The sequence below is a fragment of the Acomys russatus genome, chromosome 29 (genome assembly GCF_903995435.1).
Source record: "Acomys russatus chromosome 29, mAcoRus1.1, whole genome shotgun sequence".
In the NCBI taxonomy this organism is placed as follows: Eukaryota; Metazoa; Chordata; class Mammalia; order Rodentia; family Muridae; genus Acomys; species Acomys russatus.
The window spans coordinates 13730669-13756575 of NC_067165.1; the positions used below are offsets into that span (position 1 = coordinate 13730669).

Below are 25907 nucleotides of genomic sequence, written 5' to 3' on the forward strand. Positions count from 1 at the left end.
AAACAGAAACTGGTAGGGCCACGGCAGCTAGAGGCAACCATAGATGGGCTAGTTGAAGCAGTAGCCCTTTTTTTGTGACCAGTCACTCAGGTCGGGGCCCGGGGTGCCCCACCAGACACTGATGTGGAAGTTGGCTCTTCCCAACAGCTGTACCGAAGTTTTCGTCCCCAACGTCCGGTGATTGCCTGACCTTGAGGGTGGGGGCAGTGCTCCGGAGGTGGTGTAGGCATGTAGCCATGGAGACAAGGGAAGGGTCTGAGGCCTGGAATGGATGACCTCAAGGGCTTCTGCCTGCACAAGATGGGGAGCTGTGAGGTGACCGCGACCTGGCCCTTCGCACTACTCCGTCCGCCCTCTGTTTTGGTGTACCTGTGTATGGCAGAGGTATAGGAAGGCCCCAGAGAGACCTGTAGCTCCTGTTGCATGGCCGCCTTCTGCTCCTTTATCTCTGAGGAAGGGATAAAGTGTACCTGGCCTCTTCTAGAATACGTACAGTATAGGGTAGAGGTAGGGGGCTGGGGACCTGCCTGGGGTCCTTACCTGTCAGGGTGGGCATCAGGGTAGCCTGGCAAGCCTGCTCCTGCTCCATTTCCAAACAGTGCTGTGGAGAGAGCTGTTTCAATGGCCCTGCCTAAAGGTGGAGACAAAGAACCCTAGTTTGGGGCTCAGGAATAAAGCCACGGAGTCTCTCAGGGCAACCATCATGAGGGCATAGCCTGTGGAAAGCCAAGCTTAGCAAGAGGGCAGCTGAGCATGCACTCAGACTTAGTGAGAGGATGCAGGAGACTTGGGGCTGTCAAGTGGGTTGGTCTAAAACTGCTGACCATGGCCTCTGATACCTGAGAAATGGGTGTTGGACTCACCAACCTTGACACGCACATATGTACACACACACACACACACACCTGTGCACGCGCACAGAGGCATGATCCCTGCTAAGCAGAGAACATGGGGGAAGGCCCTGGGTTGTGCTCACCTGCAGGTCAGAGACCTTGCGTTGCAACATGTGACACTCCTCTTCCAGGAGGCCCCTAGATAGGGGTGTGAATAGCCAAACCAGTGAGGCAGGATCTGCCCAGCTAAACCCACCACAGGACTCTAGAAGCCACTCTAGCCCCTCCATTATCAGGCCACATTGTCCTCTCGGTGCTGGCATAGTCTTCCAAGCCCCCACTGTTTCCAGGCACCTCAGTGTTTGCACCTTCACAGGTACCATCCTCATCTGTACCCTGGCACTGCGCCCCTGGCTCATCCTCCTTCCATTAGCCCGCATATCATGGCCCACTTATAACCCTCCCATGGCTCCCCTTGTGTCTGGCTTACATCCTAGGACCCTGGCCCCTCCTGCTCCCTGCAATTGGCTACTTGCTGGTATCGTAGCAGCCCCACTAACTCTGTCCACCTCAGACACACACAGTCCCTTAAGATCCACTCCTGATGGGCGCTGGAGAGATGGCTCATCGATTAAGAGCACTGCCTGCTCCTCAAGAGGACCTGAGTTCAATTCCCAGCACCCACATGGCAGCTCACACCCGCCTGCAATCCAGCTCCAATTGATTTGAAACCTTCACACAGGCATGCAGGCAGGCAAAACACCAATGCACATAAAAATAAATCATAAAAAATGAAAAAAAATCCACTCCTGTCTTCTTGCCCCCAATCTATACACACCCATGTGCCCCTAGGCCTCACCTCAGGTGTCTGACAACCTGGTCAATGTTTGACACGTTCAGTTGGTCCTTGATGACACTGAGGTCCCTGTGACAGCTGCTGGCAGGTGGGGTTAACGTCACTGTCTCTGTGTTGCTCATTTTAGTCCTTCAGGGTACAAATGCCACTTCTAGAGAATTTTGTTTTCCACGCACAGGCAACATAATATGGTACAAACGACAGTTCCCGAGCCCAGGCTTGCACATGGCTTCTGCCCCTGTGACCTTGGGGAAATTGTTTATCCCTTTGAGCTTTCATTTTCTCACCTGAAACCTGGGGACAGTGTTCAGCTTACAGGACTTGGGGGGGTGGGGGTGGGGAACATCTGAATAAGAAGTTGCTGCAGTCTACTCATGAACATGAGCACATTCATTTTTATCTCATCCCGTCGCCAGCTGAAAATGTCACTTGTCACCTCCTCTCAGCTCTTCATGTATCTCCAGCCCAGCCCTCCATCTTGCTTGCTAGGCCTGAGAACGGCTCCCTGGACGTGACTTCCTGTCCTCTAACCTGCATCTGCTTGGAAAACTGCTCCTCCTACTCTAGGACCCAGACCGAAAAACTCATTCTCCCAACCAGCTTTGCCTGCCTCCAAGCTGGGCAGGCGTCCCCTCAGGATTTCAGCCCTCATGTACCCACCCCCATCACAAGCGGCTATAGAAGTGCCCAGCCTCAGAACGAGAACTGGTTGGATCCACCAAGTCGGTAGAGACTTCTAGTCAGGGACAGAGCTTCCTCCCTCTTTACCATCTCTTTACCTGGGCTCACCAGCTCTCATCGAGAATACTTCCGGTTGTGTTGAGTCACATCTGGGCTCCTCTAAGGCAAAGCGAAGAACCCTAGGACTATACTGGGCCCACACCTGGGTCTGGTCCCTGAAAATCATGTTCATGAAGGGACCTGAGGACCTCCCTTTCAGGAAACCCCAAGAAAGGCCACCCGGGCTCTTCATCAGGGGCAGACCATGCCTGAGACGCCCACCTGCCCTCACAGATGGCCTTAAGGCGGAGGCCTTGGAGCAACTGTCGGAGTTCTTGGCGCATGAGGTCCCTCAGAGGAGGGGGCGGTGCCAGAAGGGAGGGAGGGTCGGAGATGGGGTGGGATCCCGAAACTTGAGAAGACTGGATCTCTTGGAGTAGCGCCTTTAGCATTGCCACCTGCAAGGAGAGCTGGGCACCTTGCCACTGGGGCAGAGGGGATGGGTGTAGTGTGTTGGTGGGGGGTTGTCAGGGATGGGAGGAGCCAAACAGGGGAGGGCAAGGGCAGCCGGTGAGAACAAGGTATTAGGGGTTCACCAAATAGGGCTTGGGACCTGGTAGGGGCACAGGAAATCACGTGAGTTGCAGGGCAGGCCTGGAATGTGACCCACTCCCAACCACCAGACTCCCACCTCCTCTCGCAACTCCAGGCTCAGGTCCACTGCTGCCTCCCCCAGAATCCTCTTCACTTCAGGCCGCTCTGGGAGTGGAACATGCTCCTCCACCAGCTCCCACAGTGCTGGGGAGTCGCCGGGCATGGCCTGCGTCGCGATCCCTTGTTTAGAGACCTACAGGAGTGCTAGATTTCCTGGGAGACAGACGGTCGCTCCGGACCAGAGCCACGCCCACGAAATCCCTTCAGCTGACATCGAGGCCCCGCCTTTATCTGCCTAAATTCCCCACAATGGATTTGTGCTGTCTCTTGGTGGCCTACTGGGGGCAGATCCTCTGGGGTACAGGATCCTGGCCACCTCTAGGAGAAGCTTGGCTTTAGGAATAGGGTCTTAGCCCCTCCCCTCCCAGAGGCGGTCACCTGGGAAACCAACTCGCCCACGGGATCGGTCCTCTAAAGAGGCCTTGCCCGGCCCAGGCGCTCCTTAGTCTTCTAGCACCTTGGGCTTAACCTGGGATGCCTTTCTACCATGGAGGATGTAGAACTGAGAAATCTGGTCCCATTGGGTTCGTTAGCCTGAAAGCAGCAGCATCAAGATAAACCCCCCCACCACCACCCAGAAGAGTGGAGGTACAGGGGCTTAGAGGTTATTAACTAGAGGGCCCTGGCCAGGTCACCTCCCATAACGGAAACTAGCTCCGGGGAACCAGATCCCATTCCCAAACAGACATGGCGCTGTTCCATTTACGTTTTTTTTTACTAAAGCACCCACACAAGTTTCTGTGCAACATATAAACAGGGCAGGCCCTGGGACTTCTGCCTCCTCTCTAAGGGAGGGAGGCCAGAACCATGAGTGATCCAGCTCCTACCTGTCCCTTCATGCAAAGGCCAACCCCATGGTCCCAGGAAACAATACAGCACCCCTTCTGGTCCCCTCCTGGGGGCGCTCCTCCGTAGGTGGCTCACAAAAGCTTGCCTCCTACAATTTTGAGTGAAAAAGGTTTCCCCTGCCCTGGAAACATGAGGGTTCTCCAGATCTGAGAATTCCCCCTGGAAGAGACACTGCCCCCTAGTCAAACCTCCCACCTTTCCAGGCCTTAGGGGACTTGAGGGTGTGGGGGGAAACTGAGGCACAGAGAGGTGGAGTGACCTAGGCTAGGCCACTCCTCGAGGCAGTGCAGGGGCTGGCCCAACCCTAACATTGAGGAGGTTTGGGCTGGGGAAAGTAGGGCAGGAAGAAGGGTTGACCCCAAGGAGGGCCATAAAGAGGGGCTTGCCAAAAAGCCCTCAGAGTGGGCTCTGAAACTTCTAGATGCAGCTGGTTGTCTATTAAGACTCTCAGAAAAACAGCTCACAGTCTCAGTCTTGGGGAAGACCCCCCAAAGCAGCTGTCAGCCAGGCTGTAGGTCAGTCCTCTGGCAGGCAAGCCCTCCACACCAGAAGGGCACGGGAGGCCTTGGTCCGTGAGTGTCAGCCTTGATTGAGATTGAGCCATGACATGGGCTGTCCAATGTCCACTGTGACGTTGGTGAAGAGAGGCTGCCGAGACACTTCCAGGACACGGTACCGCACGGAGCCGATGCCGTCCCACTTCATGCTCGTCTTTGTGTTTTGAATCTTACTAAACCTAGGAAGGGAGATGAGTTCAGATCAAGGCTAACAGTCTCTGCACAATCCCGAATCTCTACGGCTGAGGCACAGGCTGTCCCCTCCCAGCAAGGACGGCTTAACAGACGCCCGTTGCTCTGTTTGTTCTCAAAATGGAGACCTGAGCCCCTCTGGTCAGAGAGCATAACTGCAACACTCACGGTGTCTCCATTCAGACCTTCAATATACATACTTTATTACCACGAGGACACGTGTGTAGAGGCCAAAGGACAATAACGTGAGGTTAGGTCCTTCTACCTTTACCTGGGTTGGGGGCGGGGGGAATTGAACTCAGGACTCCAGGCTAGCCCACTGAGCGCCTTTACTCGCTCCTGGACTACCTTGCTGGCTTGACTCTACTATCTGAGGCCTCCCGCATGCTTCCAATGCAGTATACAGCCCACGTGTGACCTGCCATCTTTAATCTCCTAACCCTTGCCGTGTTTTGTTCCTCTTCCCATATTAGTCACAACTTCCATATACACTCCCGTATGCCAGACTGAGCTCTGAGCAACAGGGACACAGCCGTGAACAGGACGTGCAAGTCCTCCCTCCCCACAGCAAGTTTGCTTCACGAAGGGAGATAGATACTTGGCAAAGGGAACGTCTGAGTGCTAAGGGGCACAAGGTGACTACTACTTTGGGAGAAGTATGAACACGACCAAGGGAAAACAGACTGGCTTGTGGGTCAGAGCACGTATGGGCAGGACTCCGTGAGTCATAATAAGCAGCTCACATGCCGTAAGCAAGAAGACACCGAGGGAATCTTAACCCAGTTTGGGCAGGAGGGTAGGATGGACTGTGGGAGGGCAAGGAGGAGGCGGGATACCCTCACAGTCCTCGGGGCAAGAGCACAGATGCCAGGCTAAGGTAAAGATAGAGGAGTGAAGCAGACAGACTCAAATGCTTGGTGGGTGGTACTGACAGGCCCTGCAAGTCACTCTGTAGACCAGGCTGGCCTCAAACTCGTAAAAACCTACCCGCCTCCGCCTCCCGAGTGCTGGGATTAAAGGCCTGTGCCACCACTGCCCAACACCCAAATAATTATTAAGTTAGAGGCAAAAGGTATTAGAACCAACAGCTATACATACTTCCTCGGCCCCCAAAATTTCATGCTGTCTAGCCCTATCCACACCCAAGCAGACATCACTAATTGATGACCGGCTAATCCTACAATGAGACCAAGGGTCCTGGCATTATTTATCTCCCTGTCATTCCTTCCCTGCTGACCATGGTTCCATTGGCTCCCTGGACACCCTAGGTGGGGTCTCCTGCTCCAGCCCCAAGCCAGTCCACAATCCATCTCTCCATTCCTATAGAGCAGAAAAGTTGGGGGACACAGAAGTCCCAACGGTCCTTCCCCTGACATAGCCCCTCCAGTTTTATAAATTCAGGCTTGGTCAAGGTACACCCAACAACTAAGCCATTCCTTCACCTCCCTTGAACTCAGAAAGTAAGACTTCCAGACAAATTCAGTAGTGTCTCTCCCTGTAAGGGACTCTCCAGTCTCTCTGGGAAAAAAAGTTAAAATACCCCTAGTACTCAACGACACAGCACTGATGACCTTCTTGTCGCTCCCAGCCTCCAGATATCTAAGAACCAAGTTGCTTTAAGGTTTCAGTCTATGCCATGCAGGCTCATACTCAACTCATACAAAGACTCTGGCCTTCTCCATCAACCCAGCACACCGCACTGGCAAATATATACCCAAGGGAACGTGAGGCAAACTTTAGTGAAGGAGTAACTTTCCAAGTCCCACCTTATGTTCCCTCTATCTTGGTCCTTGTGGATGGTCATGACCTGTGCCGTAACTATTGACCTTGCCTGGTGTTAAAGCCTCACAGGAGAGAGCAGGACATGGCTTAGATGTGACTCCAGAAGGCTTGGCACCACTCGGAGATGCACCTGGCAGCTCAAGGAGTCTGCTTGTATTTCCCACACCTGTCAGATCTTTCCCCAGCCAGCCACAAACAGCTAACCCGGGAAGGAGTTGGTGGCTCTGCCCTCAGAGGGACTGGCACTGTCTCAACCCTCCCTCCCCACACTTCCTGTCTGGCACACCTTTGTTGGCTTCCTAGGATCTGTGGCTGGCACCTGCTCTCATCTTCTCTGCTCTGACAGGGCCAGTATAAGCAGGGGTCATGCAAAGCACCTAAGTGAGGCCTTTGAGGGTACTAATGGAAGAGCAGTCTAGGTGAGAACACAAAAAGCAAGCTGGAATTTAAAATCTAGTCACCTCTAGGAACCAGGCCAGGGGTGCCAGGAGTCAACATTAGAGGTCAGGGGTCAGGACATTTGGGTCATTTCTAGGAATCAATTGCCTGTGGCAGGCACTCCTCAGGGGCCAAGGCTGCTCAGAGGCCTCCTCTTATGGAGTCAGAGATCAAAGGCATTTGGGATCCTGGGAAGTTACCTCTAGGGAGCAAGGGAATCAGGGGCACCTGGGGTCAGGGGTGCTGGGGTCACCTCTGAGGGTTGGGCTCGTTATGCTTGTCCCGGTCGTGCTTGATCATGCGGTAGCGGCCTATCCGGACATCCGGCCGTGAGATCTTCATCCCGGTTAGCGAGATCCTAGGGTGGGAGACGGGCGGGCTGAGCAGGTACCAGGAAGGGTAAGGAGCCCCGCCCAGGCTGTGCCTCCACACTCCCTGACCCAGCCTGCTCTCTCCCACCTCTACTTACCGGTTGAAGATGTCATCATCCTCACCGCCCCAGCCCCAGTATTCGTTGGGAAAGCCATTGATCCTCAGAAACTGGGCCTTACTCAGGCCCGACACACCTCCAAAGTAGCTAGCATAGGGCAGCCTATGACATGGGAGAGCAGCTGTTAGGGTCACGAGGGGATTCGAGATGCAGGGTCACAGATGGTGTGTGGGGGTGATGTGTAACAAGGACTTGGGGGCAGATCAACATTACAGGGAGGGAATCTGAACCAGGGGCTGGAGGCTGGGAGGACACGGAAGCTAGGACTAAGGGCCTGGGTGACGTAGGTCTGAGTCTCACTAAAAGAGTCTCACCGGAAGCCAAACTTGTCCATGGCTATGGCAAAATGGCGGGGCTGGTCACCACAACGGTACAGATTTCGGTCATCCATAGGGACCAGGTCCACATCACTGAAGATGAAGCAGTCATAGGCAGCGTCCTCTTTCAGTGCCTCTAGGAAACCCACATTGAGCAGCTTGGCCCGGTTGAAGGTCTCCTCACCATGCTGATGGGAGGACACAGGTCAGCTCTGGGTCCCTGACCAGCAGGCACCTGCCATGTCAGTTTCCATGATAATCCCAGGGGCCCACACGATAGTCCCCCACCCCGACAGCTCCCTCAGATTCTCAGGATTAAGTGCATCTTCGCACCCTAGATCCCCCATTCAAAGACCTTTTACAGTTTAGTTCGTCTCCTCTTTGGTGTTGTCCAACCATGTTACAATGCTTAAGTACCACAGAACATGCAGGACTTTTTTGTTACCAGGCACGGGGGGTGTGGCTAGCAGTTCCCCTGTCTAGAAAAATGCATGCCTGGGAGAGGCTGACTTCTGAAGAAAACTCCAGGCCCCAGTACCACCCCCCTTTCTCTTCTGGGCTTTGTCTATACCTCGTCTCCCTCATTCATTCAGACACACCCTGCGACTTTTCCCTTTGTGCCAGATGCCGGGGGAAGAGTCTACAGATGAGATGCCTGGGTGGGCCTGTCTCCCTGCTGAGCCTACAGTCACGATGGGAGACAATGAATGCTCTAAATGACCAGGGCTGAAGCAGTCCATCCCGCTGGCCCATTTCCGTCCACTTCCAACTCCCTGGGCAGCTTCTGAGACAAGACAGGACTGTGCTAGATGACCGTGTCCTCCCAATAAAAAAGACAAGCAATGGGCTATTGGCAGCCACACCTCTGTGCGCCCCAGGGACCCAAAGAAATAGGACTGCAGGGCTCCTGGCCATACAGGCCCAGGCAACTCTGGACCGAAAGACAGGATATGTCAAGAAATGGCCCCTTGACCTCTTCTACAACCCATGCTGAAGACAAATGCTTCTGCAGCTGGCATCTGTGAGTGGGTGCCTCCCAAGGACAGGGGAGACAGTGGACACCCCTAGAGGCAGGAGCCGCTCCCCTGGAACAGTGACCACTACCTCTGCTCACTGCCTTCCCCCCATCGTTCATCTAGTCTCTCTCACCAGCATCTTTCCCACCCGGCTCCTAAAACATGCTCAGTTCTCTCTCTGGAGGGGGGAGGGGGGAGGAAGCCTCACCTGTCCCTCCAGCCATCACTCTACCCTTGGCCTTCCCTTCTCAGCAGAGATTTTTTTTTTTTTAAAGAGTTGTCTCCAATTAGTTATTTTGTCAAATCTGATTCCTTCTTCAACCCACTGCAATCTGCTTCCGCCCCCACCATGCCCCTGAAATGGCTCTCACTAGGCCCACCTCGTTGCTAAATCCACTGGACGTACTTGGTCCACATCCCTCTCACTCCCCCACAGTGCTCACACAGCTGCGTGATTCCTTCCTGATACTGGCTGCTGGGCTTCCAGGATATGTACTCCCCAGGGTCTCCTGACACTCTGCTCCATCTCCTGGGCCTCTTTAGCTGCCTCCCTTTCTTCATAAAACCCTCCAATGCTATCCTCCGCCCCCCAATAGTTCACGCTCAGTAGACATGTCAGATGTTGTGGGTTTTAAGACATTTCTAGTTGATTAGACGGCTCAGCAGGTACAGCAATTCCTGCATAAACCTGATGACCTGAGTTTGAAATCAAGTACTCCACAAAGTTATCCTTTCACTCCCAAAGTGTTCTACGGCATGCGTATGTGTGTGTGTGTGTGCACACGTACACACACACAGTTATGGGCTAGTGAGGTAGTTCAGTTGGTAAAGCATTTGCTGAATAAGCTTGTCAATTTGATCCAAGGAACCTCAAACCCAAAACCCATGTAGACTGGGGAAGGGGAGAACTGACCCACAAAGTTGTCCTCTGACCTCCACAAGTGTGCCATGGCCTGAGTGTGCATACACACACAAACAAACATTACACAACAAAAAAATGTGTAAGCTGGGCATGGTGGTGCACACCTCTAATCCCAGCACCTGGGAGACAGAGGCAGGCGGATTTCTGAGTTGGAGGCCAGCCTGGTCTACAAAGAGAGTTCCAGGACAGCCAGGGCAGTTATACAGAGAAATCCTGTCTTAAAAAACAAAACAAAACGTGTAATAAAGAATTGCCAGCCAGGCGTGGGGGCACATGTCTTTAACCCTAGCACTTGGGATGCAAAGGCAGGTAGATCGCTGTGAGTTCCAGGCCAGCCTGGTCTACAAAGCGAGTCCAGAACAGCCAAGGCTACACAGAGAAACTCTGTCTCAAAAAACCAAAACCAAACAAACAAACAAAAAAAGCTGAGCTGGACAAGCCAGGCATAGTGGCGCACACCTTTAATCCCAGTACTCAGGAGGCAGAGATTGCTGTGAGTTAGCTGGTCTACAAAGTGAGTCTAGGGCAGCCAAGGCTACACAGAGAAACCCTGTCTTGAAAAACCAAACCAAACCAAACCAACAACAACAAATAACCAAAACAAACAAACCAAACCAAAACCAAAGAATTGCCTACATCCTAGTGTTTCCAGACCCCCCACAGATGTCCCTCCTAGGTCCAGACTTACGTCTGACTGCCCCCACAATGTCCCCGTCCCCCCCCCCAACCCCCAGCCCCGTCTACTTTTCCAGTCTGTCATCATCCCAGACAAGACAGCATCCTGCCACTCTCCTCCTGATATGGCCTAGCTCCTGTGGTCCCCATCCCACTCACAGGTGTGGCCATTAGCCAAGACTAAAACCTTTGCTTTGTTTCCACATTTCTTTTCTTCCCACCCTTTGACCCCACCCATAAGCCCATTCACCAGCTCTTTTCTGGCTGCTGTAATCTCTTCCTAATTGGTCACACTGCTTCTAGGCAACCCCTCCCTCCGTTCTCCACATGTCATCACAGCAACACACACACAGGTTACCCCTACTTCAGACAATGGCGCCCCACCAGCTCAGGCTAGACTCCAACTGTCAGACACATGTCTCAAGCTTGTCTTCATGCAGTTTCCCCCACCCCACCCCCCAACCTCTGGCCTACTGTTGCTACCCAGCCTGTATGCTGAATTCCACCCCTCAGTCAATAGGTCCTGAACACAGAGAGATCAGTTCTCCCAGTAAGCTCTGGCCTTCTAGGCTCCTCTTCCTAGAAGGGTCGCTTCCTCCCGCTGCTGGCTGTTCATCTCTCAGAAGTGCGCGCACCTGGACCAGGTTCCCGCCGCCCATGCTCCAATCCAACCATACCCCTTCCTCCTGAGTGCTCCAGGGGCCAGAGAGGGTACACATAAGGACCTCTCTGAGACCCAGTGACGGCTCTAGTCAGGGCTTAGATGCTTAAGGAACTTAAGGTTTCAGGGTTCACGCATCTTTCAGAGTCTAACTCCCCCTCTCCTCAAGGGCCCCCGCCACTGCCTCCTACTTGGTGCACACTAGGCCTCTACCACCTATGTTTTGACATCTATTCTATAGTGCTAGATCCCAAAGAGATGTGGAAACAACCTATGTACAGGGCAATGAGTCCATGCCAACATTTATATGTTCATATCCCTCCCACTCTAATCTTCCTGTGTTCACTGGCAGACATGTAGCCCCCAATCTATGTCGACTCACACGACCACGAACAGGCGAGGACCCACAGATTTCTCCAGCCCCAGGTGTGCACCAACAGGCACGGGGGCTGGGGGGGGGGTGCTCCCACATCCCTGAGCAGGCACAGCCACAGGTGCATGTGAGTTCCTTGATGCTGGCTGGCGCTCAGCCAAGGACCACAGACCACGCACCTGGTTGATGACATAGATACCGTAGCGCAGCCGCTGCCGCCTCAACATGGGGTGCAGATAGTGGAGCCAATAGCGTAGGTGGTGCTCCCGGTGTCTAAAGGGGATGATGACTGCCACCGTTTGGGCTGGGGTGCAGTCAGGTGGTGTATAGCGGCCGCCCAATAGCACGCCTGGGTTCTCCCTCTGCACCCGCTCCAGAGGCATGGGTGAGGTGAACTCGATGACCACTCGGCCCACTGCAGGCAGGACAGTGTCAAGAGTCAGGGCCTTTGCCAGAATCCAGGGACACTAGCCACCTGGGAGTGGGCAACAGAGCCCCAGGAATCGCCCTTTTTTTTTTTTTTCCTCAATAGACCTGGAGCCTTGGTGCCCCCATGGTTCAGCACACCAATTCCCTAGTCACACTGGTAGGAGCCTCTCCCCACCCCTACAACAAACAGGTAGACCCTACTCTACAGGCTCACCAAGACCAGGCGGCACGTCAGGACAGGGTGGGATGACTGGAGCCGTGGGGCCCGGCCTGGCACTGGGCACTTCAGGAAGCCGGGAGCTAGCGGCAGTGGCGTTGGGCCGAGAGCAGTTGGTACTGCTGCTGGCCGCAGGGTACAGGGCATGGGCTGGGCTTCGGGTACTGAAGCGACTGAAAAAGGCCAGGTGCTGGGCGTAGACGTCAAAGTAGAGGATGACGGCCACCAGGAAGTGCAGCACGCAGAGAAGGAGCACAGCCTTGCAGACCCGCTCCAGCGTCCCCCCCAGCAGTCTGCTCATCCCGCAGGTGGCCAATGGCTGGCCCAATGGGCCCAAGCATCCGGCTGGCAGCCTGAGCAAGGGGAAGAGAAACAGATCAGCAGTCAGCACAGGACAGGTAAGGCTGCCCACTCACAGACCCCTATCTTCTTCACCTTCCGTACACCTTGTATATACCTTTCATGAACTTGTTTGTATTCTACTTGCAAAGATACCAACAGTCACTGGCAAGCGGGTTTCTGCTATCTCAGACACACCCCAAACACTAAGCCCCTTATCCACACATGTAAACCCTCGATGTACGGCTCCATATTCGCACACCTGCTGCGGCACAGACAGGTGAACTCGATTACACAGGACTGCGCCTCAGCACCGAACTACATTTATCTATAGGCTCCACCTGGGCCCCCCAGAGGCCAGCTTCCTCACAAGATAGATTCAATACAGGCCACATGGTTATGGAATGGATCACCTACTGAGTAGCTGTGGCTATCATGAAGGAAAGCTTTATACTGTGGCTTCATTTAGTCCTTCCTACCAAGGGCCATAATGGGAAAGTCATTTAGACACATGGCTGGTTAGGGTATTCAGGTCCCATCAGGAAGCAGGCCTGGCCAACAGGGACCAGGCTGAGAAGGGGCCTTCAGCATCTAGGGGGCCCCCAGAAAATGGAGAGGGCGTTCTCCCTGGAACAATGGGTGAAAATACAGTACGGGGCAAGCAATTGATAGCCCTCACCTAAGCGCTCACGCTAGCTCTGGAGCCTCATTAGCGAAGCTATTTCTGATTCCTGAAATGGTGTACACTTGGACCCTGGAGGAGTAAAGTTCTTAGGGTGGCAGAGGTGGAGACAGAAGGGCCCTTGCGTGGGCCAGGCCTCCACTGTAGTTTTCAAAAGGACAACAAACACTTCTGGCAATGCTCCTGAGAGCAGACTATCTCCGACATACACAGGATTGCAAAGGCAGCTTTAGTACCAACAGTAGGCACCCACACTCAAGGGACACACAGAGACCTACATATAGAGCCAGGCACACTTGGGGTGACAGTAACACATGAGCCACATACATCAACAAACCGCGGCTCCCAGACTTATACAAGCTCACCCATACACCCAGACCCACGTGCAAGTACTCCCACCCCTCCCTCCAGGGCAGGGGCTCTGGGTCAGGCTGAGGGGGTGCGTCTGGGCGGGGCTGGGAGGTTGAACACGTGGCACCCCGGGACGGGGGAGGCAGCAGAGGACAGGTGGGTGTGGAGCCCTGGGGAGGGGTGCATGCAATGAGGGATGTGGATGTGGGGCAGGGGCCCGAGCGCCTCTGCGAGACACAAGGCCGGGGCGAGCGAGGACAATGAGGGAGGCCGGCTGGGGGCGGATGCAGGAGCCCAGGAGGCTAGAGGGATGGGGGTAGGGTGGGGTGCAGCCAGGCCGGGGACAGCGCTGGCGCCTCGCTCACCGGGTCCTGGGCTGGGATCTGGGGCGGCGCGCGGTTGGCCCCCTAGCGGGACCGGGTCTGGAATGTCGGGCCTTGGGTTGGGGGCCGCGCGCGCCCTCCTCTCACCCAGCGCTCGGGGCTCAGCAGGGAGCTCCGCTCCAGCTGGGGTAGGGATCCCGGCTCCGGCAGCTGCGGACCGCTCTGTCCCCCATGGCCCGGCCCCACCGCCCGGTCAGCGGTCCCCGCGGCCCCCCGGCCACCTCCCGCCGCCGCCGCCGCGGGCCATGGAGCCAAGCCGCCCCGGGAGGCAGGGCGGGGCCGGGCAGACCCACGGACCGGCGGACCGACGGACCACTGCACTGCCGCCTCCCTCCCGCGCTACGGCTCCTCGGAGGGGCAAGCCAGGCCGGCGCGCCCGCGCGCGCGCCCCCGCGGCCCCCGCCTCCAGCGCGCCCGCATGCGCCGCGCGCCGCTCTGCCGCCCGCCCCTGCCGTTGGCCCTGCGCGGCCCAGCCGGCGGGGAGAGCGGAGACCCTGGAGGGGCGCAGGAATCCATCAGGTTTCTCCACCAGCTTGCCTTGGGATTGGAAAGAGGCCAGGAGCTGCATGGCTAGGCCCTTCAGGTAGTTGGGACCGGGTGTGGATAGTGGGCGACTCAGACACGGGGCTAAGGCCTTGCCAACTCTTTCATGGGGGCATGATTCAGATTCAAGGTCAGTCAACTAGAGCTGACTGCTTGGTAAGACCCTTAACGATGTGGAGTGAAATTGACTTCGGGGTTAAAAGCATGTTGGATAAGATTAGGCGGAGGAAATCCAGAATTGGATAGGAATGGGTGGAGCTGAACAGGGCATCAGGGATTGAGACCAGAGAAGACGGTTCTGGAAGGCTTAGGTGTTCATTCAGGACTATCAAGAGAAGTAAAACTTAGGGTCTAGCAAGACCCAGGTGTAGGGAGTTTCAGCAATATTAAGCCTGAGAGGAGAGCTAATTAGCTGTAGTGAGTTTGGGTCTAGTGCACAGGGGTCAAGGGCATGGGACTAGGAGGATCATAGAGTCCAGACTTCTAGGAAGAGGCTCCTGCACCTAGCCTAGCATCCTTACCTCCCCCTCCTCCGCACCCCCAGCAGTCAGCACTGTCCAGAGCAGTGACAGAAAGTTAGAAGAGGTTGGAGTGAGTGCACAGGCCCTACCCTTCCTCGGTGAGAGGTGTCGCAAAGGGCCAACAGAAGCCTCATTGACTGGGACAAACACCAAGTTTATTTCATGAACACTAGGAAGATGGGCTGGACGGGGGGTGTGGCAGAATCAGATGCACAGGTGCACAGAGGCACCATCAGCAGCCCGCTCTGCACACTGGGGTTCAGTCTGGACTGCAATGCCTCCAAAGTCAACAGGCAGCAAGAGGTGAGTGCAGGAGGGCCCTGAACGCCAAGCCCCGGAAAGGCTAAGGGACACAGCTCCAGCTGTCCCAGGAAAACCAGCAATAAATAACAGCAGGGCACGGCCCCACCATACACACCATCTAGTCACCCATCTTCACTCTGGAGGTCTGCAAAAGAAGAACAGGACAAGTCAGGCAGGGACAGTGATAAAGTGACAAGATCAGAACCCTCAAGCCAGTGGTGGATACAGGCCACAGATGGATGACTATACAAGGACAGACATACCACGACAGACAGACATGCCCAGTGACAAAGGAGTTCAGTTGTACAGCAAAGACAAGTCCCACATGGAGAGTGCCAGTGTCCCCAAGGGCTAACCCAGACAACCTTCAAGTGGCCTTTTAGGTCACAAACCCACACACTGTGACAAAATGCACAATTCAGACATGCTATTCTGGTATCCTTTCCCAGACATATGCACACAGACCCTAAGAGGAACACGTCACGTTAGACTGACACAGACACCAACCCAGAATATATCACAAAGAAGACGTTTCTAGAGACAGCAGGGAGGGAAAAGATGCAAGAGACTAAAGAAGAGATATGTGCACATAAGGCAACAATGACGAGGGAACCGAGAGATGAGAAGGGTTTCCACAGCTATGGGTAAAGAAGGGAGGCACTTCTATTCCTCTAAAGCTGAGTAAGGCTAGGCTGGGTACAAGGACAAAAAGGCCAGAGATCCGGGTAAGGGGGTGGGGAGGGGGGTGGGAAGAGGGGAGTGGAGGGGGTGGATCCAGCACCTGAAGGATTGCCACGATGACCCCAAAGAGGCCAATGGCACTGCCAAAGATCTCCACGATGAGAATCTTCACAAAGAGGCTGGGGTTCTGTGCATCCGCCAGGGCAGCCCCACTGCCTACGATGCCCACACAGACTCCACAAAACAGGTTGGACAGTCCGACTGTGAGGCCAGCCCCAAACATAGAGTAGCCTGGAGGATAAAAAGCAGCTCAAGTGAGGCCAAGGCAAGCACAAGAGACGAATGAAGTGCCCAGAACGGGCCAAGGGGGCCAATCCCACCCCAACACTGCAAAGTGGACTAAAGCAGCGGAGTATAAAAGGAGCAAGTGTGTAACCCTGGACATGTATAAGCGTTTCTCACTATGGAGCTATGTAGTGCTGGCTGGCCTCAACTCACTGCCTGCTGCCACCTCCCAGTACTGGGATTAAAGGCCCCTACCACCATGCCGGGCAAGACCAAGCATTTTGGCTCTCCACTTACCTGCATGATAGTTTCGATGGCCAATGGCCTTGGGGTCAGTAGCACTGAAAGGCTGGGGAGGACAAAACCAAGTCACCAGAAGCCATCCCTTAACGCCACCTACCTTCTCTCCCTTCCAATCATTAGGCAAAGCGTAGACCGTATCAATGGATGCCTATCTCCTCTTGGCCTCTCCTTACCTCAGCCATGTTGCTAATGACAATGGCCATGATGATGCCATAGATGGCCACAGCTTCACAGAAGATAATGCTGGCAACAGTAATGGTAAATGTGTGGGGCGGGGGGAGAAAAGAGAGGAGAAGGAAATCAGCCATTTCTTCAGAAAATCCCCAGCTAACTTTCCTTGACTCACATGCACGCTGCAATGAGACTGGTCACCGTATATGTCATCAGTCCTCCACCACAGCCGGTTTTGACAGAGAAAAGCCCTTGTACTTACCTAACCAAGTTCTTGGTCTTGATTCTGGGGGCCTTGACTCCACCCCCAAGGATGGAAGAGCCAGTAATATAGATGCCCCTGGTGGAAGGGATAAGAAAAGGAACCCAAGTAATCATGGTCATCAGGATTATTAGGAACCCAGCGATAGTCGGACGCAGTGGCGCACGCCTGTAATCCCAGCACTCGCAGAGGCAGAGGCAGGTGGATCTCTGAGTTCTAGGGCAGCCTGATCTACAAAGTAAGTCCAGGACAGCCAGGACTACAGAGGGAAACCCTGTCTCCAAAAAAAGAAACAAAAAAGGGAACCTAGTGATGCCACAACCTGCCACCGCCCCTCCGACTGGTCCCACCACCCCAACACTCACCAGGCTGCTCCAACCACAGACAGAGAGATTGCTAGGCCAATGCCCAGATTCGACCACATGAAGGGGGAAGTTTCAGTCAGGAACCTGGTGTGGGAACACGGATAAAAGTGATTCGGCTGTGGTCAGGAACGGGCAGGGGTAGGGAGACCACACTAAACTCGGCTGCCACCCAGCTTCAGCCCACCAGTCCCTGGATGCTACATCAATAGAGTGTGAGAGTGTGTGTGGGCTCAGACTACAGAGGAGAAGAGGGGCTCCTAGGAGAATCCTCTCCATGCCCTCCCTTACCATGCCACATCAAAGCGGAAGCCCAGGTCAAAAATGGTGTAGCAGATTCCTGCAGCAAATGAGGAAAGTTAAGGGCTGCTCTTTTCAGACACATCCTCCAACTTAAGAGAAACACTGCTCCGCAACCTACATCTAATTAGACAAGTGAAAGTCCCGGAGCGAAACAACACCTCCGCCCAGGCCTCCATTTTTTTTTTCTTTCTCTCCTTTTTTTTTTTTTTTTTTTTTGCCACTCCCTAGATAACCGGTCTTCAATGACACCAAGCCCCTCCACAAGCAGGAGAGAACAGGCGTTGCGCCCAGGCCGCGCCAGATCCCGCCGGCCCACTCGCTGTTTACCCAACAAGCTGTGAAGGGGGGAGGGCAAGGAGGAAAAAGAGGAAGCGGGGCGCCCAAGTCTGCAGCTCCTAGGCGAGAGGGAGCCGGCGGTCACGACCCTGGGAAGGCCAGTGTGGCTCTCGCAGCCCGGGGCCGCCGTCCTCCGTCGCGGGAGGGCTCCGTGCTGGGCGGGCTCCGGCTGCCACCTGCCATCTGCCCCCGCCCCAGCTGGCCAGCTCGGCCCGCCCGGGCCCCGCTCACCCACGACGATCATGCAGGCCCAGAAGGCCACAAAGATCCCGGTGTAGAGCAGCGCCAGCCCCGTCATGGTGGCAGCGACGGCGGGGGTCGGATCGGTGGGACCTGAGCTTCACCGCGTCCACCGTCCGCCCCGCAGTCTGTTGGCCCGCCCCTCAGCGCCACCTGACCGGCGCATGTGACGCGCAGGCTCCACGTGACCCCCCCCTGTGCACGGTGGCTGGCTGCCTGCGGACCCGGCTGCGGGTGACGTTGTGCCGCTGAGCACTGTGGTGGTTGTAGTCTCGCGGGGCTCTCGTCGAGACAGGTACCGGGCTCTGCACCTACGCTGCCTGTTCCCTAAGTTGCCCGCTGGACTCCCAGTTTATTCTCTAACCAGTGCAGATCCTTCTGGTCTGTTCTAGTCTATGTAGTTCTAGGAAGGCACTGGAATATTCCCTCTGCTTGAAGCAGGATTTCGTGGTCTGCTGGTCATCAGAGGTCATTCTTCTAGGTTGCCTTTCCTAAGCCAGAGGCAGGCTGGAGTGCCAGCTGTGAACTCCCATGATGCCCACGTGACCTTTTTTTGTTTTGTTTTTGGAGACAGGGTTTCTCTGTCCTGGACTCACTTTGTAGACCAGGCTGGCCTCGAACACTCAGCGATCCGCCTGCCTCTACCTCCCGAGTGAGTGATGGGATTAAAGGCGCACACCTGATCCCTGTGATGGCCATGCCATTCTCCTGTTGAAATGCCCTGCAGTTCCTAGTACGCTTGGACCAGAAGAGAAAATCCTTAGAATCCTACAGCATGCAAAGCAAGCACTAACACAGAGCTACATTCCCAGGCCCCTAATACCCCATATTCTACCACGTGCCAGCGCCCTAAAAGCTACACCTCCAGCCCTCCATAACTCTACTTAGGTTGAGGTGCCCACTGGAGGGTCCAGGAAGCAATATTGATAGTGAACGAAGGTATCAATATCAAATCACTGTGTGTTCTGTAGCTATTTGGCCCCCATGTAGGGCCCAGCTTGATTCAAGGCCAGCCAGCCTGTGCTGAGGGTCCAGCTGTATCTAAAAATATTCCACTACCCAGCCGGGCGTGGTGGCGCACGCCTTTAATCCCAGCACTCGGGAGGCAGAGGCAGGCAGATCGCTGTGAGTTCGAGGCCAGCCTGGACTACAAAGCGAGTCCAGGGCAGCCAAGGCTACACAGAGAGACCCTGTCTCGAAAAACAAAAAAAAAAAAAAAAAAAAAAAAATCCACTACCCCTACCCCTGGAAGGTACTTACCCCTCCTAGCTAGCCTGCTAAATTCTGCCTTTGCAAAAAGATATAAAAAGCACTTGCTGGGCTGGAGAGATGGCTCAGTGGTTTAAGAGCACTGACTGCTCTTCCAGAAGTCCTGAGTTCAATTCCCAGAAGCCACATGGTGGCTCACAACCATCTATAATGAGATCTGATGCATACTGTGTACATAATAAAACCTTTTAAAAAAACGCACTTGTGCCTGCTTCTCGAGGTCTGCAGCTTGAAAGAGCTTGTCAGACCTTAATGCGCACCGACTCAATAAAATTCCTGTGCGTATTGCGTCGACATTGGACTTCGTTTCCCTCTGGGGACTCCGGGTAGAGACTAGAGATCTCTCTGGAGGGCTCAGTCTTACAGCACCATGCCGACTGAAGTCCGTCTGTGCTTAGGCCCAAATATTCTTTTCATGCCTTTTAGTCTGATAATACTTTTTCTTTACAAGATCCAGCTTAGGACTCCCCTGTCTGGGATGCCTCTTGAGTCCCCTTCAGGAGCCTGCCATGGGATCCAGCTGTCCCCGGGGCTCCCTTCTTCACATACCGTTTGGTTTCATGGGCTCACAATTTCCTCCCACCCACATTTTGAGGACAGAAATCTGATTAAATATAACATATCCATCCATAGGAACTGTGTAGAACCGAGGTTTATTTGGTGAATAAAAAGAAACAGAAAAAGTATTCCATTTATTTCAGTTTCTTTGGTGTCCCCAAGAAACTAGTCTGAGCCAGTGTAGCCCAGCACTGTCCAGCAGAACTTTGTACTGAGACGGAGCTGTCCTCTGAAGTCCACGTGCAGCCGTGCGAGTGCTTTAATTGTGACTGGGAAACTGAGGTTCTCATCCACTTTAAATTACAGAAGCCCTGTGTCTAGTGAAGACTTTCTTGGACAGTGCAGGTCTAGACCAGCAGTTCTCAATTAGGAGCAGTGATAGGCATCTGCCAACATCTGGAGATAATCTGGGTTGTCATAGCTGGGGGGGAGGGGACGTTCTTGTCAGCTGAAGCCAAACATCCTACCATATACAAAATAGCGTCTGTGGTAAAGAATGACTCTACCCAACATGTCAACAGTGGAAGAGCCCTGGTCTAGGTCATCCAACTCTGCCCCCCCCCCCCCCCCCCACCCGCAAGGAGGGCTAAACTACATCCTCACACCAGGGGCTGGGATGAGCCACAGTCCCAAACAAGCCCTGGGGCTCCCCAGTCCCACCACCAAACTGGCAGTTATTGCACTACTGTGTGCTGAGCCAGTACCAGGACAGGCTAGGCTGCTCCACAGGGAGGAGCCACCCGCACTCCCTCTGCCCAGGCCTCAAGTACCATTGTGAGAGGATGAGAAGCTGGTTCAGGGAGCACAAGTCCCAGCAGCCTTATCGCCCTCCGACTCTGGCCTCACATGGTATGAGCTGCTCCCCTCATCCTCATAGGCAATGGCGATCCCTCGTCTTCCACTGATGGCTTCCTTCACTGGTGTCTGGCCCAAGCGGGGCTCCAGCCCCTGCCAGCTCCGGGAACTAAGGAACGATGCTGGAGAGGGAGAGAGAGTACAAGCTGTGTGGGCTGGGCCTGGACAAGCATCTAGCAGCCGGCAGCTATTTGCATGCTTACCTGCGGGGCTGCTCTCAGCCAGCTCCAGCTGGGGCCTTGGAGTTAGGGCCGAACATCTAGTGTCATTCGGTGACTTCCAAGAAGGTGGTGGTCGGAGCTCCCCAGAGATGAGTGACACATCTGGGGTGTCCCACAACTCTGACTCAGGTGGTGGGAGTGGCACATGGAAGGGAGAACCTGAAACGGAAGGAGAAAAGAAAGCTGTTCTGGTTCCTCAACTCCAAGCCCCAACTTTCAAGCCGAGACCGTGGCTCCACCACTCACCAGGCAACAGCTCTGCATAATGTGTGAGGTGGGGAGCGAGGCCTGGAGGTGGCCAGGCAGGGTTACAGGCAGCCTCCAATTCACATGGTGTCAACACAGGCCGCAAGAAGCCACCTGAAGGCTGGGGAGCGAGGGCTCCCAGGGGACAGGACAACAGCACAAAGACATCCATCTCAGGGAAGTTGGCAAGCTTGGCAGGTGTGGGCCTCCCCAGGGCCAACACATAGCTACGTTTTCCAGCAGCTTGAGTCAGTTTCCGCAAGTGTGCCAGTGCCTCACGGTGTTGAGCCACACCTAATGTACCTGCCAGCAGCCCTACCACACGGGCATCCCTGGCCCTCTCTACAAGATACAGTCTTCGCGCTCGTAGCCGCCCAGCCTGTGCACCCTGGTCTTGTGTCTGTCCTGTGTCTGGACAACAGGAAATGAAGGGCTGTCCTGGCGCCCACCCCAAAAGCAGTCTGCTCAGATCTGGATCAAGGCTGGGGTCAGAGCTTGCTTGAGAACCGCCCACATAGAAGGCACCATATTCTTCCAGATGTCGTCCTGGGCTCAGGGGGAAGCGGCGACCGAAACGCTCCAGGGACTGAGGCTGTGAGCTTGGGGACTCCGCTGGCAGGGGAAGAGCTGGGCTGGAGATGAGTAGATCTTGGTACTTTGGGCACAGGAGGGTGGCCAACGCCTCTGAAAGAGGAGGTGTATCAGAGTCGAAGTCCGGCAGAGTAGGAGGTATCTCTCATCCAGGTGCCTAAATAAGACCCTAAAGCACAAGCTAGCTAGGCAAGAGCTCTATGGGCCGACCCCCTCCTTCCCTCACAGGTGTAATTTCTCACCTAGGGCGTGGGCACAAGCTGGCTCACTCAGCAGTACTACCGGTGCTGTGGTATCTGGGTTCTGGGCTTCAAAGGCCTTTGCACAGAGCTCTAAGGCAACAGAACGCTGACCAAGGACAAAGGTGACGGGCAGCAGGCGGGCTGGGGGGCTTAAGCAGGCAGGACCAAAGTGTATAAGGGCTTGCGCTCCCGCCTGCTCAGCACCCAGCACATCCACACAGCAGCTGCAGGGAGAGAGCATTGGTGAGAGGCAGGCGTTCCCTACCTGGAGAGAGTTGCCACCTAGAGGGAACGTGACCAGCAGAGAAAACGGTGACATGTTAGGAAATTCACTGTCACTGAGGGGAGCTGACACCAGGAGTTTCTCATAATGCGAACACGGTCAGTGGAGGCACTATGAGCAGGGAAACCCCACAAGGCTCGGAGCCTCATACCTTGACCACTTTTTTTTGAGACAGGGTTCCTCTGTGTAGTCATGGCTGGCCTAGACTCATTTTGCAGACCAGGCTGGCCTCGAATTCACAGCGATCCACCTGCCTCTGCCTCCCGAGTGCTGGGATTAAAGGCATGCACCACCACACCCAGCTTGACAACTTATTCTCAGCACGAGTTCATACCTGCCATAAGCTGTGTCCCCTAAAATGAACATCTTAGACCCCGTGACTTCCTCTAGCCGGGCAGCCACCGCCCCAGCATCGCCCAGTAACTGGTCAGGGAACTGCAAGGCCACCTGCAAGCGCAAGCCATAAAGTCAGCAAAACCTCACCCCTCCACCAAGAGCCTCAAAAGAAACACGCAACTTTCCAAGCCCCTACTCCAGAGGGACACTCAGCCCCCACGGAATGGGTGGTTCGTGCAATATGGGCAGATTCCAATTTCCTCAACCCACCAGTTCTCACATAGCACCCAAGATCCCAACCCACAACTCATGCCCAGAGGGAGCCAATCCTCCCTAAGTCGGCCCTCACCTGCTGACACCCTAAGTCGCAGACAAATTTCGTGACTCGCTCCAGCTCGTATACTCGGTCGAGGTCTTCCCGAGGAGTCAACAGTGCAGGGACGCCCGCCTCCCGTTGCAGGGCTGCCTCCGCGGGGCTGCTGAACGTAGACTCCATCGGGCACGATGCAGTTGCGCCCTCAATAGTCCTCAAAGTCAGAGCAGTTTTGTTTGTGGATCGTGAACAACCTGTCCATGAGCCCTAGGATCCACACTGTACGCTTCCAAACTCCCGGTTCTCCACTACACATGGGCCTACGGAGATTACTTCCGGGTCCAAGGAGTGCCCTCAGACAACCAATCACCAGCCTCGCACTCAGGACCAATCGGAAGTGCCGCAAAGCCTTGTGGGTGTTGTGGTTCCACTGGCTACAGCTCCCTCCTGGTACTTTTAGGTGAGCCTGGGGAACATCAGCTTCCTAAGCCACTAATTCAGCGTGAGCAGGTTCTATATACTGGTCACATTAAGCATCTTATGTGCAGTGAAGTTTGTCTTAAACATCTGTGTGTGTGTGCGCGCGCACACGTGTATACATATGGTAAGAGAAGGGGTTCTTGACCACCCAACTCAGGTTTGGCCATAAGCTCCCTAACCCACCAAACCATCTCATGGGTCCCATAAATTGCGACAGGGTTCTGCTGTGTAACTGATGCTGCGTCTCCCAGCACTGTGTAATTTCCAACTCAGCGCCCACTGTTTGGGTTTGAATATTTGTGGGTGGACATTTATCACGAGGCTTCATAGGAATGTCTCTATGCTCTTTACCTTGTCAGCTGAAGGATTGTCCCAAGGGTCGTTATAACTTTACAAACTAGTCCTTGCATATCCCACATGTTGTTATCCTCACACCTCACAGTGTGCCAGCCAGACACTGAGCCCTTGCTAAGTTCACCAGGCGCCAATTCTGTTTTGTTTTTTCGAGACAGGATTTCTTTGTGTAGCCTTGGATGTCCTAGACTCACTTTGTAGACCAGGCTGGCCTCGAACTCACAGCGATCCACCTGCCTCTGCCTCCTGAGTGCTGGGATGAAAGGTGTGCGCCACCACGCCCGGCTCAGGCACCACATTCTTTTTTGTTGTTGTTGTTGAACTTTTTTTTTCTACTTTTTTTTAAAATTAATTTATTCTTGTTACATCTCAATGGTTATCCCATCCCTTGTATCCTCCCATTCTTCCCCCCCCCCCATTTTCCCCTTATTCCCCTCCCCTATGACTGTTCCTGAGGGGGACTTCCTCCCTCTGTATATGCTCATAGCGTATCAAGTCTCTTCTTGGTAACAGGCACCACATTCTTAGGAGCAAGAATTATCCCATTTTATAGATAAGGAAACAAAATTAAAACCAGGTCTGCTAATGTACTCTCCCCCCACCTCCGTGGGACTGAACCTGGGCCTCATGCAACTCTACTGCTGAGCTACACAACCCCAGCTCTAGACCCTACGTTCTCCTACCTTATATACATGAGGAGAGATGGGAGAGGACAGAAAAAGGATTGAAAACAGGCAGATCTCTGTGAGTTCGAGGCCAGCCTGGTCTACAAAGCGAGTCCAGGGAAGCCAAGACTGGCTACACAGAGAAACCCTGTTTCTGGAGGGGGGGAGGTCTAAAAGCATTGGATTACTATCTCTGTATCCTCCAAGAGAGCAGAGAAATAAGTACTATAAGAATGGGCCTGCTAGGGATGGATGGAGAAACGGTTCAGTGGCTAACAGCAGACATTGCTGTTTTTGCAAAGAACTAGGTTCAATTACTTGCACCCACATGTGGCTCATACCCGTTTGTAACTTGTTCTAGGAGATCCCTCTCCTAATACCTGCAGGTAACTATACTCATGTGGTGTGCAGACAAATTCAGGCATACACACATACACATAATTTGTTTTTAATTGGGACTGAGGAGTTGGGTGATAAATGATATTGTGGAGGAGACTGATCCTAGCTGGCTCAGGAAGCCACTGGATGAAAATGAACGACACAGAATCAGTACAAAAGCTGGGAAAAGAACCGAGGACTGGGATGCGGTTACTCCATCAAATGGATTCAGGTGTCACGGATGGCAGTGGGGTGAACTCAGCTCCTTTCTTACTGACTGGGAACCAGAAAGGCAGGGCTGAAAGTTAAGAGTCCAGCAGCCAGGCGCTGTCCGTGGTCCTGATGAGCCCAGCTCATCTACATAAGAGGTCCTAAGAGGGCAGAGCTAGGGGTCCACAGGCAATGTTAGGTAATACTTACTGTTCTGTAGGGGCTGAAAGGCATTCCAGCTCACCTCACTCCACCCTACTTTCTACAACCCTCTTGACCATATGCAACCATATGCAAGTTCAGATGTTCTTAAACACCTTATCAGAGTGCAGGCGGCACACTAGTACACTAGTTACAGCCCAGCTCGCTGTCCGCTTGCAATGTACTCAATATTTTTCCTAAAAATATAAACATAAATGTAAATAAAAATAAAATGCCCTACCACACATCCATCCCGGAAATCAAATCTCTGTTCCATTTCTTCCCATACTCCACGTGGATCCTGAAGGCCCATACTCTCATCAGAAATACAACTTCCTCCACACAGCCTTCCTCACCCATTTTCTCTTTTTCCTTTTGGTTTTTCAAAAGACAGGGTTTCTCTGTGTAGCCCTGGCTGTCCTGAAATGCTCTTTATAGACCAGGCTGGCCTCGAACTCACAGCGATCCGCCTGCCTCTGCCTCCTGAGTGCTGGGATTACAGGCGTGCGCTGCACCACTAGGCGATCCTCACTCATTTTCTACTGAATACTAGGTAGCTATGAGAGAGGTCAGCCTTTGTTTGGCCTAGAACCAGGGAC

At 54.1% G+C, this 25907-nt stretch overlaps 4 protein-coding genes across 7 annotated transcripts; all 4 read right to left on the minus strand.

The window, feature by feature from the left end:
* Nucleotides 1–71: 71 nt before the first annotated feature.
* Ccdc24 (coiled-coil domain containing 24) lies at nt 72–3247 on the minus strand. The gene is made up of 7 exons (XM_051171319.1): nt 2692–3247; nt 2469–2585; nt 1693–1818; nt 977–1031; nt 541–601; nt 370–448; nt 72–291 (listed from the first exon to the last, which is right to left on the minus strand). The coding sequence occupies exons 1-7, from the start codon at nt 2859–2861 to the stop codon at nt 87–89; spliced, it is 813 nt and encodes a 270-aa protein (XP_051027276.1). The 5' UTR covers nt 2862–3247; the 3' UTR covers nt 72–86.
* Nucleotides 3248–3806: 559 nt separating this feature from the next.
* On the minus strand, nt 3807–14033 carry B4galt2 (beta-1,4-galactosyltransferase 2). 3 transcript variants are annotated; one of them, XM_051171692.1, is made up of 7 exons: nt 13884–14033; nt 12039–12394; nt 11575–11810; nt 7746–7936; nt 7411–7533; nt 7195–7299; nt 3807–4708 (listed from the first exon to the last, which is right to left on the minus strand). In XM_051171692.1, the coding sequence occupies exons 2-7, from the start codon at nt 12340–12342 to the stop codon at nt 4552–4554; spliced, it is 1116 nt and encodes a 371-aa protein (XP_051027649.1). In that variant the 5' UTR covers nt 12343–12394; nt 13884–14033; the 3' UTR covers nt 3807–4551. The 3 variants fall into 3 exon arrangements, with proteins under 3 accessions (XP_051027649.1, XP_051027648.1, XP_051027650.1); XM_051171691.1 differs by having other exon boundaries at nt 13779–14010; XM_051171693.1 differs by having other exon boundaries at nt 4614–4708; nt 7170–7299; nt 13779–14010.
* A 1248-nt stretch (nt 14034–15281) lies between these two features.
* On the minus strand, nt 15282–18268 carry Atp6v0b (ATPase H+ transporting V0 subunit b). Its single transcript, XM_051172040.1, has 8 exons — nt 18098–18268; nt 17519–17567; nt 17231–17314; nt 16866–16943; nt 16606–16675; nt 16427–16478; nt 15864–16135; nt 15282–15308 (listed from the first exon to the last, which is right to left on the minus strand). The coding sequence occupies exons 1-8, from the start codon at nt 18162–18164 to the stop codon at nt 15282–15284; spliced, it is 699 nt and encodes a 232-aa protein (XP_051027997.1). The 5' UTR covers nt 18165–18268.
* A 2244-nt stretch (nt 18269–20512) lies between these two features.
* Nucleotides 20513–23373, minus strand: Dph2 (diphthamide biosynthesis 2). 2 transcript variants are annotated; one of them, XM_051171765.1, is made up of 5 exons: nt 23057–23373; nt 22706–22818; nt 22089–22312; nt 21256–21939; nt 20513–21168 (listed from the first exon to the last, which is right to left on the minus strand). In XM_051171765.1, the coding sequence occupies exons 1-5, from the start codon at nt 23201–23203 to the stop codon at nt 20729–20731; spliced, it is 1608 nt and encodes a 535-aa protein (XP_051027722.1). In that variant the 5' UTR covers nt 23204–23373; the 3' UTR covers nt 20513–20728. The 2 variants fall into 2 exon arrangements, with proteins under 2 accessions (XP_051027722.1, XP_051027723.1); XM_051171766.1 differs by lacking the exons at nt 22089–22312; nt 23057–23373 and having other exon boundaries at nt 22706–22822.
* Nucleotides 23374–25907: the final 2534 nt, after the last annotated feature.

Excerpts from the sequence above, each read along its gene's own strand:
- Atp6v0b (XM_051172040.1), bottom strand. The coding sequence starts at position 18,164 with ATGACGGGGCTGGCGCTGCTCTACACCGGGATCTTTGTGGCCTTCTGG. Across the intron at positions 16,944-17,230 it reads TCTGTGGTTGGAGCAGCCTG|GGGCATCTATATTACTGGCT; the intron begins GTGAGTGTTGGG and ends CCCTTCCACCAG. Across the intron at positions 15,309-15,863 it reads TCTCTGGCCTTTTTGTCCTT|ACCTCCAGAGTGAAGATGGG; the intron begins GTACCCAGCCTA and ends CTTCTTTTGCAG.
- Dph2 (XM_051171765.1), bottom strand. The coding sequence starts at position 23,203 with ATGGAGTCTACGTTCAGCAGCCCCGCGGAGGCAGCCCTGCAACGGGAG. Across the intron at positions 22,313-22,705 it reads GGGGACACAGCTTATGGCAG|CTGCTGTGTGGATGTGCTGG; the intron begins GTATGAACTCGT and ends CTCTCCCTGCAG. Across the intron at positions 21,169-21,255 it reads TTATGCAGAGCTGTTGCCTG|GTTCTCCCTTCCATGTGCCA; the intron begins GTGAGTGGTGGA and ends CTTCCGTTTCAG.
- Ccdc24 (XM_051171319.1), bottom strand. The coding sequence starts at position 2,861 with ATGCTAAAGGCGCTACTCCAAGAGATCCAGTCTTCTCAAGTTTCGGGA. Across the intron at positions 1,032-1,692 it reads CAGGTTGTCAGACACCTGAG|GGGCCTCCTGGAAGAGGAGT; the intron begins GTGAGGCCTAGG and ends ACCCCTATCTAG. Across the intron at positions 602-976 it reads GCAAGGTCTCTGACCTGCAG|CACTGTTTGGAAATGGAGCA; the intron begins GTGAGCACAACC and ends CTCTCTCCACAG.
- B4galt2 (XM_051171692.1), bottom strand. The coding sequence starts at position 12,342 with ATGAGCAGACTGCTGGGGGGGACGCTGGAGCGGGTCTGCAAGGCTGTG. Across the intron at positions 11,811-12,038 it reads TGACGTGCCGCCTGGTCTTG|TGGGCCGAGTGGTCATCGAG; the intron begins GTGAGCCTGTAG and ends TCCTGCCTGCAG. Across the intron at positions 7,937-11,574 it reads GTATCTATGTCATCAACCAG|CATGGTGAGGAGACCTTCAA; the intron begins GTGCGTGGTCTG and ends TCCTCCCATCAG.